This window comes from Strongylocentrotus purpuratus, unplaced genomic scaffold, assembly GCF_000002235.5.
Source record: "Strongylocentrotus purpuratus isolate Spur 01 unplaced genomic scaffold, Spur_5.0 spur5_scaffold_1, whole genome shotgun sequence".
NCBI lineage: Eukaryota > Metazoa > Echinodermata > Echinoidea > Camarodonta > Strongylocentrotidae > Strongylocentrotus > Strongylocentrotus purpuratus.
The window spans coordinates 17,435,714-17,455,905 of NW_022145594.1; the positions used below are offsets into that span (position 1 = coordinate 17,435,714).

Genomic DNA, 20,192 nt, shown 5'->3' on the forward strand with positions numbered 1-20,192 from the left:
TTGAAACAAACCTTTGTATTTCATGACGAAGGCCATTGATCGAGACATTCCTAGTTTCCCAGACTGTGTAATTGTGACGGTTATCACGTCTTCACTCGGAGGCACTTGTAGCACTACATTATGTCTCATTCGGTTGTGAATTTCCTTTACAGAGAGCAGCTAATGGAAGAGAAATTAGAGTATTAAGAAACTTTTTTTTTCATCTTCAAAGTAACAAGAAAAGGGGTTCGATATCCGTATTAACGATGTTATGTTACTATTCATTTGCTTTATTCATATTCTTTATCCGTTAGTCCAAAGGAAGCGGCTCTTACTAATTGGAGGGGCTAAAGTGCGGCGCGGCTCGGCGCGCTGGCCAAAAATTCTTCTCGGCATTCTGATCCAAAGTGACCCGAAACGGTCACAAATTAAGGTTCGTACCAATCTCCCTGTTCGTACGAATATCAGAATTCGTAAAGATTCGTACTCTCTAAAAAAAAAAATCGAATGATCACTGACGTTACTCCTCTGGAGAGTGAAAATGTATTGAAAATAGAGTGATCATTCACTCTTTTCTTCTTAGAGAGCACTCGTAAATCAATCGATATTCACTCCTAAACAAGTCGTCGCTGTTTTCACGAAGTGACGGTAGTGAAAAAAAATTGCATTCACTTTGCGTGACGATTTTCCTCACTACCGTCACTTCGTGAAAATAGGGACGAAGTGATCCCTGACGTCACTCCCAAGAAAGTAAAAATAGACTGAAAATGCACTCTCTTTTTTTAGAGAGAATAGATGGCGCACTGTTTCTGACGTCCTTCTTACGGAGTTCGTGCGAACGCCGTTTAAGTTTTCTTAAGAATGACTTGAGTTGCTACGTCAGACTAACGGCCATCTTACGAATTTTTGTTCTCGCAAGATGGTCGTATGCGTAACTGACGACATTCTCAAGTTATTCGTAAAAAGATCTTAACATATTTTGTGTATTTTGTCGGGTTCCCAAAAAGCGACGCATGAATTGGAAACATTGTGTACGTACACCTTACGAGCACCTTACGAACGCCAGGAGCCATTCGTACGAAGACCATATTAATATACGTCCGTAAGCCGTTCTTACGAACGCCGTTAGAGCCCTTTATGAACAAATTAAGGCGTTCTTACGATCATCGTAGGAATTTGAGGCTTCTAGAATTGTCTCTCGTTCCTACGAAAGCTCCACTGGAAGTGGAGAATGTGCATACATTGTTTGCGGATATGCCTGAATCCGATAACCTGGGTATTAATATGTTTGAAAAGCGCTTAGACACATCGTTGTATCGATGTATTGGGCGCTATATAAAAGCGGAATGTTATCATTATTATTATGTACGAAGATCTTTCGGGGTCCTTACGATGTTATTATGACGTTCGTGCGTCTACCTTACGAAGAGAGGGTTTCGCACGAAGTTAAACAAAATCTTGGACAATACCATAGACCAGTCTGTGAACTGACGAACCATATAGCTCCGTTTAGTCTCATTTGACAACACCCCATATCGGCAGAGTCCAGCAGCCTAACATGAACCTTTCAGTCAAGTATTTCATTGTATCTACCGTAGTTTGGTAGGTTTATTTTACTAACTGTTTAATTATCAGATATCAATGATAGTTTAAAGATATGGAAAAGTTTCTTGTATTTTATATTTAGCAAAGCAATCTCACATACAAAATCACTATCAAGTTTCGTCTGATCCGCCGATTGTCGTCTGCTATATACGCGAACTAGCTACGTTTGTGCTGGCGAAAATGAGACAACCGGAGCAATATGGGTATACGAACGCTGGTTTTGTACGGCTTTCTTAAGAAGATTTTACGAAATGGTCTGAAAATCGTTCGTACGGCGTTCGTAGCAATTCGTAATGGTATTTGTGACCGAGGCTTAAATTAAAACCCATATAAGGGACGATTTCCACTTTAAAGGACAAAACTGATTTTCGTACCTTAGTTTCTGCAATCTTCCCCTCACAATCACGTTCCACTGTAACTTCTCCTGAATCAGATATGACGCTAAACGGTACCGAACGATGCGCCTTGCGGTACGACTGACACTTCTCCTCATGTAGAACTTCCTATTTAAAAGCAGGGAGGACCAGCAATGGAGTAAACATGGGCCTGATGAATCGGGAAGTTTATTGGGTTCTCATGGAATTTTTTCTTGACATTATTGGGGTATACCCGGGGTTCACGTAACAGCACTATCTTCACAATCATTAACGTGGTTCTATTCAATTTAATTTCCATGGAATTTAAAAACATCGATTAGAGAAATATGGGAGTATATATCAAATGCATCAGGTAACATTTTTTTAAACAAACAGGCCGCGGATGGATGATTTTTGAGGACATTAGGATATTATTCCGTACTTTATCCTGGTGCTATCCAAGAAAATTCAGCTTGTTACTAGCATTGTATAGGCTTTGGCATACATGCCATGCTCAGAGTAGTTGTTAATGAAATTATGTCTAAATATATTTTACAAAGTCGTACAACAATTTTAATCACACTTGTAAAAATCCCATAAAATCTGGTGTAAGCAAGCTTTGAGGTCTTGCGCAAAATAACCCCAGAAAGTCAGATTTTAAACAACAAACGCATTATCTTCCGAAAATTTGCAGTACTTGAGAGTTTTAAACTGTAAATTAAGAATTTACTATATAATAGAACATATTAACAGTACATACCGAATCCATGCCAGGAACATCGGCATGCACATGAAGATGAACTTCAAACTCTTTGCCTCTTTCCATGGTCTCTGGGATGTATGGAGTGCACATAAGTTGGTGTCGGATCACCTGCTGCTCAAGAGGAATAAGAACCCACCACTCAGCAAAGTGACCAACGTACAGCTCAAAATGTCTCTTGTACACTCTGCAGTATGGTAGTTTGTCGGGTGAGCTGGATGATCCATGTCTCGATGTTCTTGGTAGATCTGGGGGTCAATTATTAAAAAATAGAATTCATTTGTTGTAAAGAAGTGTTATTAAACCGTTACACCTTAATCAACTGACACCACATTTTTCTATCCAAAGTGGTGTCTTTAATTGTAAAGAATAAATGTTTAAATTGTTTTAAGTTTAAGTAGCCATCCTAAGGAGCAGAACATTCCCTTCACTCCTTCTCCTTTTGAAAATTTCCACAAATATATAGGCATTACGGATTGTTCATCATTACGTTATGGATGCCCACGATATACCTAGAGGCTAGAGGGTAAACTACCAACCCAGTGATCAATTTGAAGGTATTCTAAGACTATAATCGGAATTAAAGATTTATGGGTTCATTGGTTATATAAATGCACATGACTGTTCTTAAAGCAAAGGAGAATGATATAGTAGATAAGATTTTATTTTTTATTTGTGTTTCATGGAAAGTATACACGTAGATAAAATATGGTATCGTATGCTAAGAATGCAATTTTAAGTGTTGTGTCTGACAAAGTAGAAGTTGATCTCGGGACATCACTTTCCGTATATTTCAGTATTAAGAATGGGCCATTTTCTCAATCTGACCCAATATCATTGACTTACTTTTCACTAAATCCCATGAACGGCAAACGATATCAGGCTTCACTTGATCTGGGTTGACGATGACGGCTGAGTGTGGTATCTTGATCGTAACAGGCTGGTGGAAGATCATGTTTAGAGGCTCACATCTGATCCCAAGACAGGCCAATGATTCATCCCCCTGACTGTCTATACTTGGAAGATCTTGGGGATCTTGTATACTGGTTAATGTTATCTCACAGGAGCCACTCCCTTGTATAGCCCCTGGTGGGATAATCATCGATATACCAAGGTCCGCCAGTTCTATCTGGTTTCCTCCATTACCGACATGAGCAGTCACCGTAACCAAGGGTTTGGCGTATTCGGCTGTACGAAAGATGGAATCAAAAGATTACCAACTAGCGGTGGAAATGAAGGGTTTCTCTGTATTCGGAGACTAGTGAATGACTGAATATCGAATAGCAGATATAAAGCTAGTTATTACAAAAAAAGGCAATATATTTACTCGTTTGAGGCGGAGAAGATAGAAATCTTTTATGTCCAATGAATATGTAGTACACCGTAGGGCAATAACGTGTACCAACCTTTTACTTAAAGGTCAACGTTAAGTTTTCGTTCTAATAGCAATATGAGTGCACTCTAACAGCAAAATGAAGACTGGATGAGTAATATGTATAGCAGTAGAAACAATGCACAATTAATTAAATGTTGTTATCTGTCTGTATCCTACATTACCTCGATATCTTGTGATCATCTCTATCGACGGTAACCTGTAATTTAACGGTTAAAAGGGAAACCAAAGAGTCATTAGTAGTATTGGTGGCTTCGATTTAGAATCACGCCGTGTACAAAATAAAATAGCTTTTGTTCATCTTAGTCAGTCATGATATGAATATAGAAAATATTTTCTTCTACTCATTAACGGAATAGGTAAGCTGAGAGATCGTAATTAATGCAAGATAAGTTTCCTAAGAAACACCTCGTTTGGCAATGTTAAGGCAGACAAATGAGACCGACACATCCAGGGGACTAGCCGCTAGTCCAGGGCGGCGAGTGAAAAGTGAGCAGGCGCCGCCGAATTTGAACTCCGCGCTAAAACTTCAGCGGCGACCGAGCGATGCCCTAAAAACAAGCGGTGCCTGGACGAAATTGGCTAAAGACTCACCGCCCGGCCGCCGAGCAGGCTACTTTGGGGGGGGGGGGGGGGGGTTATGACCATAGCTTTAATTGCTGTCAAACTAAAGGTTTGCATTAGCCGCTTCTTACACGGCGTTCGTTGACACAAATTAAAAAAGTTATACGAACAAAAATTCGCTGCACAGCGCGAGTATTGTTGGCATACAAATATTTTATAAAACAAATAACAAATTCATAACAATGGTCAATAAACTTAATCGTCTGCAAGCGAATAACGATTTTTTTTCCTCCTCCAGTATGCCAATGTTAGTTTAGACCGACCGAAGACAGGCCATGTACAAACGACCCCTAAATATCCAAAGATCTTTGAAACATGGATAAGTCTCACTCTATGCATTTTATAATAATCACTGCCAAAGGGATGGAGGTGCTTCACGGATACATTTTGTTTTTTCTCTTTAAAAGAAGACGTCCATTTGTGTGACCCTTTAATAGAAATTACCATTGGTGTATACACGAATAATGACTATAAATGTGAAGATGTATCCGGCAATTGTTTCGATGGGTTCTACAATTTGTTCTAATAACCTTTATATAACCATACGAAGATGTTATCTCCGAACTGGCCCCATTAATCATACAAATATGTAGCTTGTGAACAAAGATTTCCTTACCTTGAAAATATCATCTGTCGGATAACTTCATTGGTAGCATAGTGGATTGGTAGTTTGCCTTTAACATCCCTTATGTCCATCTTTCCACCTTGCTCCAGAATGTATAAGACCAAAGCCGCCTTCTTTCGGAAAAGCTCTTGCCGATAGAAATCTTCTGAAATCTGAATCAAAACAACCGTTAGATCAAGGAAGGTAACTTAGATTTGATCTATCAATTCTTTGGGGATAAATCTGTCTTTTATTTTGATGGATAAAATGGCTGCCCTGATTTTTGTGTTCTCGGTTGTAAAAAAAAGAAAGATAGTAAAGGCTGAATGAATTTAACTTTCGAAAGATCCGTTTCCGCTGAAGCTTGTATGTCAAACGTATGCCACCATACAGGGCAAGTGTTAGTTGTCAATATATGGAAGTATAGGGCAGGGCACGGGTAACTATGTTCTGTCGAAATATGGAAACATCCACGGTTGTCCGTGCTAGGTAAGTTTTAAGTCGTCTTTACCTGTTGGGGTCTCGCTTTTGTTTGCTCTGTTCTGCTCGTGTGATCAGAAAGTATGATGGCTTCATGAAGACAGGTCTTTCCATTGTCCGACTGGATGTTTAAGGAAGCTCCATGAGAAACCAGCGACTCGACAACCGGTGTGTAGCCATTTTGAGTGGCGAGGTGAATGGCCGTCAATCCTTTATCATCACGGTGATCGAGAATTCCATTTATCTATAACAAAAAAAAAGAGTGTTTAAATGATACATTATATATAGGCAGATTATTTTAATAGAGAACTGGCAGCATTAAGTGGACTGTAAACTAGCTTTTAAAGGCTAAATAATTATTAAGAAACACTTTCTTGAATTCTAGTTAGCCTACACTTAGTGTAACCTGAATATGTTCATATCTAAGCCTAGAAACATATGGATTCGAAATAAACTCCATTCATCTATGTTTGCATCTATTATTACATATTTTCAAAATTGTAATTTGACACTTGTTTTAAGTTATATTGGCTCTTTACTATGCAGAGGAAGGATATATTACACACCTTTGCATGCTTTGCTAAGAAGTCGCAAGAGTTGGCGCTTCCTTTCTTTGAAGATAGATGGAGTGGGGTCTGTCCATTGGCATCCCTTACATCAACTAGGGCTCCTTCCTCAAGCAGGACCTTAACGATATCGAGGTCATCCTTCAAAGCAGCAATGTGCATTGGAGTGTAGCCATTTCTGTCACCCATATTCACCTCAGCTTCCTCACTGATCAGATATTTGGTGACCTCATGATGAACCTCCTGAGCAGCAAGGTGTAATGCAGTCTTGCCGTCGTTATCTCCCCTATTTATCTCAGCTCCTTGACTGATCAGATATTCGGTGGCATCAAGATGACCATTCTGAGCAGCACTGTGTAATGAAGACCTACCCTCATTATCTCCCATATTCACCTCAGCTCCTCGACTGATTAGATATTTGATGACATCAAGATGACCCTTGATTGCAGCAAAGTGTAATGCAGTCTTGCCGCCTTTGACTCCGTTATTCACCTCAGCTCCTTGACTGATTAGATATTTGGTCACATCAAGATGACCATTCTGAGCAGCAGTGTGTAATGAAGTCCTACCCTCATTATCTCCCCTATTCACCTCTGCTCCTTGATTGATTAGAAATTTGATGACATCAAGATGACCCTTGATTACAGAACTGTGTAAAGCAGTCCAACCGTCATTATTTCCCCTATTCACCTCAGCTCCTTGACTGATCAGATATTCGGTGACATCAAGATGACCTTCCTGAGCAGCAGCTTGGAATGCAGTCACACCATCATTATCTCCCCTATTCACCTCCGCCCCTTGACTGATAAGGTATTTAATGACCTCAAGATGACCATTATTAGCAGCTAGTTGTAATGCAGTCCTGCCGTCATTAGCTCCCCTATTCACATCAGCTCCTTGACTCATCAGATATTTGGTAACATCAATATGACCCTCCAGAGTAGCAAATTGTAATGCAGTCCAACCGTCATTATCTCCCTTATTCACCACAGCTCCTTCACTGATGAGATATTTGGTCACATCAAGCTGACCATTAGAAGCTGCACTGCGTAATGCAGTCACACCGTCATTATCTCCCCTATTCACCTCCGCCCCTTGACTGATAAGGTATTTAATGACCTCAAGATGACCATTCTTAGCAGCTAGTTGTAATGCAGTCCTGCCGTCATTAGCTCCCTTATTCAATTCAGCTCCTTGACTCATCAGATATTTGGTGACATCAAGATGACCCTCTTGAGCAGCAAGTTGAAATGCAGTCGCACCCTCATTATCTCCCATATTTACTTCAGCTCCTTGACTGATGAGATATTTGGTCACATCAAGATGGCAATGGGAAGCAGCACTGCGTAATGCAGTCATACCTCTGTTATCTCCCTTATTCACCTCAGCTCCTTGACTGATCAGATATTTGGTGACTTCAAGATGACCCTTCTGAGCAGCACTGTGCAATGCAGTCCAACCCTCATTATCTCCCATATTCACTTCAGCTCCTTGACTGATCAGATATTTGGTCATATCAAGAGGATCCTTGTTTGCGGCAAGGTGTAATGCAGTCTTACCGTCATTGTCCCTCTTATTCACCTCAGCTCCTTGACTGATGAGATATTTGGTGACATCAAGATAACCATGGAATGCAGCACTGTGTAATGCAGTCAAACCGTTATTATTTCCCTTATTCACCTCAGCTTCCTGAACGATCAGATATGTAGTGACATCAAGATGACCATTGGCAGCAGCAGTGCGTAATGCAGTCCTACCTCTGTTATCTCCCCTATTCACCTTGGCTCCTTGACTGATTAGAAATTTGATGACATTAAGATGACCACATTGAGCAGCACTGTGTAACGCAGTCCAACCGTCATTATTTCCCATATTCACCTCAGCTCCTTGACTGATCAGATATTTGGTGACATCAAGATGACCCTCCTGAGCAGCAATTTGTAATGCAGTCCAACCTCCGTTATTTCCCATATTCACCTCAGCTCCTTGACTGATCAGATATTTGGTGACATCAAGATGACCCTCCTGAGCAGCAATGTGTAATACAGTCACACCCTCATTATCACCCATATTCACTTTAGCTCCTTGACTGATCAGATATTTGGTGACTTCAAGATGACCCTTCTGAGCAGCACTGTGCAATGCAGTCCAACCCTCATTATCTCCCATATTTACCTCAGCTCCTTGACTGATCAGATATTTGGTGACATCAAGATGACCCTCCTGAGCAGCAATTTGTAATGCAGTCCAACCTCCGTTATTTCCCATATTCACCTCAGCTCCTTGACTGATCAGATATTTGGTCACATCAAGCTGACCATTAGAAGCTGCAGTGCGTAATGCAGTCCAACCTCTATTATCTCCCCTATTCACCTCAGCTTCCTGACCGATCAGATATTTGGTGACATCAAGATGACCCTGATGAGCAGCACCGTGTAATGCAGTCAAACCCTCATTATGTCCCATATTCACTTCAGCTCCTTGACTGATCAGATATTTGGTGAGATCAGTATGACCCTCCTGAGCAGCAATGTGTAATGCAGTCACACCATCATTATCTCCCATATTCACTTCAGCTCCTTGACTGATCAGATATTTGGTCACATCAAGCTGACCATTAGAAGCAGTACTGCGTAATGCAGTCATACCTCTGTTATCTCCCTTATTCACCTCAGCTCCTTGAATGATCAAGTATTCGGTGACATCAATATGACCCTCCTGAGCAGCAATGTGTAATGCAGTCACACCCTCATTATCACCCATATTCACTTTAGCTCCTTGACTGATCAGATATTTGGTGACATCAAGATGACCCTCCTGAGCAGCAATGTGTAATACAGTCACACCCTCATTATCACCCATATTCACTTTAGCTCCTTGACTGATCAGATATTTGGTGACTTCAAGATGACCCTTCTGAGCAGCACTGTGCAATGCAGTCCAACCCTCATTATCTCCCATATTTACTTCAGCTCCTTGACTGATCAGATATTTGGTCATATCAAGATGATCCTTGTTTGCGGCAAGGTGTAATGCAGTCTTACCGTCATTGTCCCTCTTAATCACCTCAGCTCCTTGACTGATGAGATATTTGGTGACATCAAGATGACCATGGAATGCAGCACTGTGTAATGCAGTCAAACCGTTATTATTTCCCTTATTCACCTCAGCTTCCTGACCGATCAGATATGTAGTGACATCAAGATGACCATTGGCAGCAGCAGTGCGTAATGCAGTCCTACCTCTGTGATCTCCCCTATTCACCTTGGCTCCTTGACTGATTAGAAATTTGATGACATTAAGATGACCACATTGAGCAGCACTGTGTAACGCAGTCCAACCGTCATTATTTCCCATATTCACCTCAGCTCCTTGACTGATCAGATATTTGGTGACATCAATATGACCCCCCTGAGCAGCAAGGTGTAAAGCAGTCTTCCCGTCATTATCTCCCTTTTTCGTCTCAGCTCCTTCACTGATGAGATATTTGGTGACTTGAAGATGACCATATTGAGCAGCACTGTGTAATGCAGTCGAACCGTCATTATATCCTATATTCACTTCAGCTCCTTGACTGATGAGATAATTGGTGACCTCAAGATGAACATTCTGAGCAGCACTGTGTAATGCAGTCCTACCTGTGTTATCTCCCCTATTCACCTCAGCTCCTTGAATGATGAGATATTTGGTGACATCAAGATGACCCTCCTGAGCAGCAGCTTGTAATGCAGTCACACCCTCATTATCTCCCTTATTCACCTCAGCTCCTTGATTGATCAGATATTCGGTGACATCAAGATGACCATTCTGAGCAGCACTGTGTAATAAAGTCCTACCCTCATTATCTCCCGTATTCACCTCAGCTCCTTGATTGATGAGATATTTGGTCACATCATGATGACCATTGGAAGCAGCAGTGCGCAATGCAGTCCTACCTGTGTTATCTCCCTTATTCACCTCAGCTCCTTGATTGATTAGATATTCGGTGACATCAAGATGACCATTCTGAGCAGCACTGTGTAATGCAGTCCAACCGTCATTATTTCCCCTATTAACATCAGCTCCTTGACTGATCAGATATTCGATGACATTAAGATGACCCTTGATTGCAGCACTTTGTAATGCAGTCCAACCTCTATTATCTCCCTTATTCATTTCAGCTCCTTGGCTGATCAGATATTTGGTGACATCAATATGACCCTCCTGAGCAGCAACTTCTAATGCAGTCACACTCTCATTATCTCCTATATTCACCTCAGCTCCTTCATTGATGAGATATTTGGTCACATCCAGATGACCATTAAAAGCAGCACTGTGTAATGCAGTCCTACCTTCATTATTGCCCCTATTCACCTCAGCTTCCTGACTTATCAGAAATTTGGTGACATCAAGATGACCCTCTTGAGCAGCAGCTTGTAATGCAGTTACACCCTCATTATCTCCTATATTCACTTCAGCTCCTTGACTGATTAGATATTTGGTGACATTAAGATGACCCTTGATTGCAGCACTTTGTAGTGCAGTCCAACCTCTATTATCTCCCTTATTCATCTCAGCTCCTTGGCTGATCAGATATTTGGTGACATCAATATGACCCTCCTGAGCAGCAACTTCTAATGCAGTCACACTCTCATTATCTCCTATATTCACCTCAGCTCCTTCATTGATGAGATATTTGGTCACATCATGATGACCATTGAAAGCAGCAGTGCGTAATGCAGTCCTACCTGTGTTATCTCCCTTATTCACCTCAGCTCCTTGACTAATCAGATAGTCGGTGACATCAAGATGACCCTTCTGAGCAGCACTGTGTAATGCAGTTTTACCCTCATTATCTCCCCTATTCACTTCGGCTCCTTGACTGATTAGATATTTGATGACATCAAGATGACCATCGAAAGCAGCACCGTGTAATGCCGTCTTGCCGTCTTTGTCTCCCTTATTCACCTCAGCACCTTGATTGATGAGATATTTGGTTACATCAATATGACCCTCCTGAGCAGCAAAGTGTAATGCCGTCTTGCCGTCTTTGTCTCCCTTCTTCGCCTCAGCTCCTTGACTGATTAGATAATTGGTGACCTCAAGATGAACATTCTGAGCAGCACTGTGTAATGCAGTCCTACCGGTGTTATCTCCCCTATTCACCTCAGCTCCTTGACTGATGAGATATTTGGTGACATTAAGATGACCCTTGATTGCAGCCCTTTGTAATAAAGTCCAACCTCTATTATCTCCCTTATTCATTTCAGCTCCTTGGCTGATCAGATATTTGGTGACATCAATATGACCCTCCTGAGCAGCAACTTCTAATGCAGTCACACTCTCATTATCTCCTATATTCACCTCAGCTCCTTCATTGATGAGATATTTGGTCACATCCAGATGACCATTAAAAGCAGCACTGTGTAATGCAGTCCTACCTTCATTATTGCCCCTATTCACCTCAGCTTCCTGACTTATCAGAAATTTGGTGACATCAAGATGACCCTCTTGAGCAGCAAGTTGTAATGCAGTCACACCCTCATTATCTCCCATATTCACTTCAGCTCCTTGGTTGATGAGATATTTGGTCACATCATGATGACCATTGAAAGCAGCAGTGCGTAATGCAGTCCTACCTGTGTTATCTCCCTTATTCACCTCAGCTCCTTGACTAATCAGATAGTCGGTGACATCAAGATGACCCTTCTGAGCAGCACTGTGTAATGCAGTTTTACCCTCATTATCTCCCCTATTCACTTCGGCTCCTTGACTGATTAGATATTTGATGACATCAAGATGACCATCGAAAGCAGCACCGTGTAATGCCGTCTTGCCGTCTTTGTCTCCCTTATTCACCTCAGCACCTTGATTGATGAGATATTTGGTGACATCAATATGACCCTCCTGAGCAGCAACTTCTAATGCAGTCACACTCTCATTATCTCCTATATTCACCTCAGCTCCTTCATTGATGAGATATTTGGTCACATCCAGATGACCATTAAAAGCAGCACTGTGTAATGCAGTCCTACCTTCATTATTGCCCCTATTCACCTCAGCTTCCTGACTTATCAGAAATTTGGTGACATCAAGATGACCCTCTTGAGCAGCAAGTTGTAATGCAGTCACACCCTCATTATCTCCCATATTCACTTCAGCTCCTTGGTTGATGAGATATTTGGTCACATCATGATGACCATTGAAAGCAGCAGTGCGTAATGCAGTCCTACCTGTGTTATCTCCCTTATTCACCTCAGCTCCTTGACTAATCAGATAGTCGGTGACATCAAGATGACCCTCCTGAGCAGGACTGTGTAATGCAGTTTTTCCCTCATTATCTCCCCTATTCACTTCGGCTCCTTGACTGATTAGATATTTGATGACATCAAGATGACCCTCCTGAGCAGCAATGTGTAATACAGTCACACCCTCATTATCACCCATATTCACTTTAGCTCCTTGACTGATCAGATATTTGGTGACTTCAAGATGACCCTTCTGAGCAGCACTGTGCAATGCAGTCCAACCCTCATTATCTCCCATATTTACTTCAGCTCCTTGACTGATCAGATATTTGGTCATATCAAGATGATCCTTGTTTGCGGCAAGGTGTAATGCAGTCTTACCGTCATTGTCCCTCTTAATCACCTCAGCTCCTTGGTTGATGAGATATTTGGTCACATCATGATGACCATTGAAAGCAGCAGTGCGTAATGCAGTCATACCTCTGTTATCTCCCTTATTCACCTCAGCTCCTTGAATGATCAAGTATTCGGTGACATCAATATGACCCTCCTGAGCAGCAATGTGTAATGCAGTCACACCCTCATTATCACCCATATTCACTTTAGCTCCTTGACTGATCAGAAATTTGGTGACATCAAGATGACCCTCCTGAGCAGCAATGTGTAATACAGTCACACCCTCATTATCACCCATATTCACTTTAGCTCCTTGACTGATCAGATATTTGGTGACTTCAAGATGACCCTTCTGAGCAGCACTGTGCAATGCAGTCCAACCCTCATTATCTCCCATATTTACTTCAGCTCCTTGACTGATCAGATATTTGGTCATATCAAGATGATCCTTGTTTGCGGCAAGGTGTAATGCAGTCTTACCGTCATTGTCCCTCTTAATCACCTCAGCTCCTTGACTGATGAGATATTTGGTGACATCAAGATGACCATGGAATGCAGCACTGTGTAATGCAGTCAAACCGTTATTATTTCCCTTATTCACCTCAGCTTCCTGACCGATCAGATATGTAGTGACATCAAGATGACCATTGGCAGCAGCAGTGCGTAATGCAGTCCTACCTCTGTGATCTCCCCTATTCACCTTGGCTCCTTGACTGATTAGAAATTTGATGACATTAAGATGACCACATTGAGCAGCACTGTGTAACGCAGTCCAACCGTCATTATTTCCCATATTCACCTCAGCTCCTTGACTGATCAGATATTTGGTGACATCAATATGACCCCCCTGAGCAGCAAGGTGTAAAGCAGTCTTCCCGTCATTATCTCCCTTTTTCGTCTCAGCTCCTTCACTGATGAGATATTTGGTGACTTGAAGATGACCATATTGAGCAGCACTGTGTAATGCAGTCGAACCGTCATTATATCCTATATTCACTTCAGCTCCTTGACTGATGAGATAATTGGTGACCTCAAGATGAACATTCTGAGCAGCACTGTGTAATGCAGTCCTACCTGTGTTATCTCCCCTATTCACCTCAGCTCCTTGAATGATGAGATATTTGGTGACATCAAGATGACCCTCCTGAGCAGCAGCTTGTAATGCAGTCACACCCTCATTATCTCCCTTATTCACCTCAGCTCCTTGATTGATCAGATATTCGGTGACATCAAGATGACCATTCTGAGCAGCACTGTGTAATAAAGTCCTACCCTCATTATCTCCCGTATTCACCTCAGCTCCTTGATTGATGAGATATTTGGTCACATCATGATGACCATTGGAAGCAGCAGTGCGCAATGCAGTCCTACCTGTGTTATCTCCCTTATTCACCTCAGCTCCTTGATTGATTAGATATTCGGTGACATCAAGATGACCATTCTGAGCAGCACTGTGTAATGCAGTCCAACCGTCATTATTTCCCCTATTAACATCAGCTCCTTGACTGATCAGATATTCGATGACATTAAGATGACCCTTGATTGCAGCACTTTGTAATGCAGTCCAACCTCTATTATCTCCCTTATTCATTTCAGCTCCTTGGCTGATCAGATATTTGGTGACATCAATATGACCCTCCTGAGCAGCAACTTCTAATGCAGTCACACTCTCATTATCTCCTATATTCACCTCAGCTCCTTCATTGATGAGATATTTGGTCACATCCAGATGACCATTAAAAGCAGCACTGTGTAATGCAGTCCTACCTTCATTATTGCCCCTATTCACCTCAGCTTCCTGACTTATCAGAAATTTGGTGACATCAAGATGACCCTCTTGAGCAGCAGCTTGTAATGCAGTTACACCCTCATTATCTCCTATATTCACTTCAGCTCCTTGACTGATTAGATATTTGGTGACATTAAGATGACCCTTGATTGCAGAACTTTGTAGTGCAGTCCAACCTCTATTATCTCCCTTATTCATCTCAGCTCCTTGGCTGATCAGATATTTGGTGACATCAATATGACCCTCCTGAGCAGCAACTTCTAATGCAGTCACACTCTCATTATCTCCTATATTCACCTCAGCTCCTTCATTGATGAGATATTTGGTCACATCATGATGACCATTGAAAGCAGCAGTGCGTAATGCAGTCCTACCTGTGTTATCTCCCTTATTCACCTCAGCTCCTTGACTAATCAGATAGTCGGTGACATCAAGATGACCCTTCTGAGCAGCACTGTGTAATGCAGTTTTACCCTCATTATCTCCCCTATTCACTTCGGCTCCTTGACTGATTAGATATTTGATGACATCAAGATGACCATCGAAAGCAGCACCGTGTAATGCCGTCTTGCCGTCTTTGTCTCCCTTATTCACCTCAGCACCTTGATTGATGAGATATTTGGTTACATCAATATGACCCTCCTGAGCAGCAAAGTGTAATGCCGTCTTGCCGTCTTTGTCTCCCTTCTTCGCCTCAGCTCCTTGACTGATTAGATAATTGGTGACCTCAAGATGAACATTCTGAGCAGCACTGTGTAATGCAGTCCTACCGGTGTTATCTCCCCTATTCACCTCAGCTCCTTGACTGATGAGATATTTGGTGACATTAAGATGACCCTTGATTGCAGCCCTTTGTAATAAAGTCCAACCTCTATTATCTCCCTTATTCATTTCAGCTCCTTGGCTGATCAGATATTTGGTGACATCAATATGACCCTCCTGAGCAGCAACTTCTAATGCAGTCACACTCTCATTATCTCCTATATTCACCTCAGCTCCTTCATTGATGAGATATTTGGTCACATCCAGATGACCATTAAAAGCAGCACTGTGTAATGCAGTCCTACCTTCATTATTGCCCCTATTCACCTCAGCTTCCTGACTTATCAGAAATTTGGTGACATCAAGATGACCCTCTTGAGCAGCAAGTTGTAATGCAGTCACACCCTCATTATCTCCCATATTCACTTCAGCTCCTTGGTTGATGAGATATTTGGTCACATCATGATGACCATTGAAAGCAGCAGTGCGTAATGCAGTCCTACCTGTGTTATCTCCCTTATTCACCTCAGCTCCTTGACTAATCAGATAGTCGGTGACATCAAGATGACCCTTCTGAGCAGCACTGTGTAATGCAGTTTTACCCTCATTATCTCCCCTATTCACTTCGGCTCCTTGACTGATTAGATATTTGATGACATCAAGATGACCATCGAAAGCAGCACCGTGTAATGCCGTCTTGCCGTCTTTGTCTCCCTTATTCACCTCAGCACCTTGATTGATGAGATATTTGGTGACATCAATATGACCCTCCTGAGCAGCAACTTCTAATGCAGTCACACTCTCATTATCTCCTATATTCACCTCAGCTCCTTCATTGATGAGATATTTGGTCACATCCAGATGACCATTAAAAGCAGCACTGTGTAATGCAGTCCTACCTTCATTATTGCCCCTATTCACCTCAGCTTCCTGACTTATCAGAAATTTGGTGACATCAAGATGACCCTCTTGAGCAGCAGCTTGTAATGCAGTTACACCCTCATTATCTCCTATATTCACTTCAGCTCCTTGACTGATTAGATATTTGGTGACATTAAGATGACCCTTGATTGCAGCACTTTGTAGTGCAGTCCAACCTCTATTATCTCCCTTATTCATCTCAGCTCCTTGGCTGATCAGATATTTGGTGACATCAATATGACCCTCCTGAGCAGCAACTTCTAATGCAGTCACACTCTCATTATCTCCTATATTCACCTCAGCTCCTTCATTGATGAGATATTTGGTCACATCATGATGACCATTGAAAGCAGCAGTGCGTAATGCAGTCCTACCTGTGTTATCTCCCTTATTCACCTCAGCTCCTTGACTAATCAGATAGTCGGTGACATCAAGATGACCCTTCTGAGCAGCACTGTGTAATGCAGTCACACCCTCATTATCTCCCTTATTCACCTCAGCTCCTTGATTGATCAGATATTCGGTGACATCAAGATGACCATTCTGAGCAGCACTGTGTAATAAAGTCCTACCCTCATTATCTCCCGTATTCACCTCAGCTCCTTGATTGATGAGATATTTGGTCACATCATGATGACCATTGGAAGCAGCAGTGCGCAATGCAGTCCTACCTGTGTTATCTCCCTTATTCACCTCAGCTCCTTGATTGATTAGATATTCGGTGACATCAAGATGACCATTCTGAGCAGCACTGTGTAATGCAGTCCAACCGTCATTATTTCCCCTATTAACATCAGCTCCTTGACTGATCAGATATTCGATGACATTAAGATGACCCTTGATTGCAGCACTTTGTAATGCAGTCCAACCTCTATTATCTCCCTTATTCATTTCAGCTCCTTGGCTGATCAGATATTTGGTGACATCAATATGACCCTCCTGAGCAGCAACTTCTAATGCAGTCACACTCTCATTATCTCCTATATTCACCTCAGCTCCTTCATTGATGAGATATTTGGTCACATCCAGATGACCATTAAAAGCAGCACTGTGTAATGCAGTCCTACCTTCATTATTGCCCCTATTCACCTCAGCTTCCTGACTTATCAGAAATTTGGTGACATCAAGATGACCCTCTTGAGCAGCAGCTTGTAATGCAGTTACACCCTCATTATCTCCTATATTCACTTCAGCTCCTTGACTGATTAGATATTTGGTGACATTAAGATGACCCTTGATTGCAGCACTTTGTAGTGCAGTCCAACCTCTATTATCTCCCTTATTCATCTCAGCTCCTTGGCTGATCAGATATTTGGTGACATCAATATGACCCTCCTGAGCAGCAACTTCTAATGCAGTCACACTCTCATTATCTCCTATATTCACCTCAGCTCCTTCATTGATGAGATATTTGGTCACATCATGATGACCATTGAAAGCAGCAGTGCGTAATGCAGTCCTACCTGTGTTATCTCCCTTATTCACCTCAGCTCCTTGACTAATCAGATAGTCGGTGACATCAAGATGACCCTTCTGAGCAGCACTGTGTAATGCAGTTTTACCCTCATTATCTCCCCTATTCACTTCGGCTCCTTGACTGATTAGATATTTGATGACATCAAGATGACCATCGAAAGCAGCACCGTGTAATGCCGTCTTGCCGTCTTTGTCTCCCTTATTCACCTCAGCACCTTGATTGATGAGATATTTGGTTACATCAATATGACCCTCCTGAGCAGCAAAGTGTAATGCCGTCTTGCCGTCTTTGTCTCCCTTCTTCGCCTCAGCTCCTTGACTGATTAGATAATTGGTGACCTCAAGATGAACATTCTGAGCAGCACTGTGTAATGCAGTCCTACCGGTGTTATCTCCCCTATTCACCTCAGCTCCTTGACTGATGAGATATTTGGTGACATTAAGATGACCCTTGATTGCAGCCCTTTGTAATAAAGTCCAACCTCTATTATCTCCCTTATTCATTTCAGCTCCTTGGCTGATCAGATATTTGGTGACATCAATATGACCCTCCTGAGCAGCAACTTCTAATGCAGTCACACTCTCATTATCTCCTATATTCACCTCAGCTCCTTCATTGATGAGATATTTGGTCACATCCAGATGACCATTAAAAGCAGCACTGTGTAATGCAGTCCTACCTTCATTATTGCCCCTATTCACCTCAGCTTCCTGACTTATCAGAAATTTGGTGACATCAAGATGACCCTCTTGAGCAGCAAGTTGTAATGCAGTCACACCCTCATTATCTCCCATATTCACTTCAGCTCCTTGGTTGATGAGATATTTGGTCACATCATGATGACCATTGAAAGCAGCAGTGCGTAATGCAGTCCTACCTGTGTTATCTCCCTTATTCACCTCAGCTCCTTGACTAATCAGATAGTCGGTGACATCAAGATGACCCTTCTGAGCAGCACTGTGTAATGCAGTTTTACCCTCATTATCTCCCCTATTCACTTCGGCTCCTTGACTGATTAGATATTTGATGACATCAAGATGACCATCGAAAGCAGCACCGTGTAATGCCGTCTTGCCGTCTTTGTCTCCCTTATTCACCTCAGCACCTTGATTGATGAGATATTTGGTGACATCAATATGACCCTCCTGAGCAGCAACTTCTAATGCAGTCACACTCTCATTATCTCCTATATTCACCTCAGCTCCTTCATTGATGAGATATTTGGTCACATCCAGATGACCATTAAAAGCAGCACTGTGTAATGCAGTCCTACCTTCATTATTGCCCCTATTCACCTCAGCTTCCTGACTTATCAGAAATTTGGTGACATCAAGATGACCCTCTTGAGCAGCAAGTTGTAATGCAGTCACACCCTCATTATCTCCCATATTCACTTCAGCTCCTTGGTTGATGAGATATTTGGTCACATCATGATGACCATTGAAAGCAGCAGTGCGTAATGCAGTCCTACCTGTGTTATCTCCCTTATTCACCTCAGCTCCTTGACTAATCAGATAGTCGGTGACATCAAGATGACCCTCCTGAGCAGGACTGTGTAATGCAGTTTTTCCCTCATTATCTCCCCTATTCACTTCGGCTCCTTGACTGATTAGATATTTGATGACATCAAGATGACCCTCCTGAGCAGCAATGTGTAATACAGTCACACCCTCATTATCACCCATATTCACTTTAGCTCCTTGACTGATCAGATATTTGGTGACTTCAAGATGACCCTTCTGAGCAGCACTGTGCAATGCAGTCCAACCCTCATTATCTCCCATATTTACTTCAGCTCCTTGACTGATCAGATATTTGGTCATATCAAGATGATCCTTGTTTGCGGCAAGGTGTAATGCAGTCTTACCGTCATTGTCCCTCTTAATCACCTCAGCTCCTTGGTTGATGAGATATTTGGTCACATCATGATGACCATTGAAAGCAGCAGTGCGTAATGCAGTCATACCTCTGTTATCTCCCTTATTCACCTCAGCTCCTTGAATGATCAAGTATTCGGTGACATCAATATGACCCTCCTGAGCAGCAATGTGTAATGCAGTCACACCCTCATTATCACCCATATTCACTTTAGCTCCTTGACTGATCAGAAATTTGGTGACATCAAGATGACCCTCCTGAGCAGCAATGTGTAATACAGTCACACCCTCATTATCACCCATATTCACTTTAGCTCCTTGACTGATCAGATATTTGGTGACTTCAAGATGACCCTTCTGAGCAGCACTGTGCAAT

General features: G+C 42.1%; 1 protein-coding gene across 1 annotated transcript; it reads right to left on the bottom strand.

The window, feature by feature from the left end:
• Positions 1–9,924: 9,924 nt before the first annotated feature.
• Positions 9,925–20,020, bottom strand: LOC115921259 (ankyrin repeat domain-containing protein 50-like). The gene is made up of 8 exons (XM_030978562.1): positions 19,906–20,020; positions 18,091–18,249; positions 15,319–15,477; positions 14,186–14,391; positions 13,471–13,564; positions 13,075–13,200; positions 11,260–11,418; positions 9,925–9,941 (listed from the first exon to the last, which is right to left on the bottom strand). The coding sequence occupies exons 1-8, from the start codon at positions 20,018–20,020 to the stop codon at positions 9,925–9,927; spliced, it is 1,035 nt and encodes a 344-aa protein (XP_030834422.1).
• Positions 20,021–20,192: the final 172 nt, after the last annotated feature.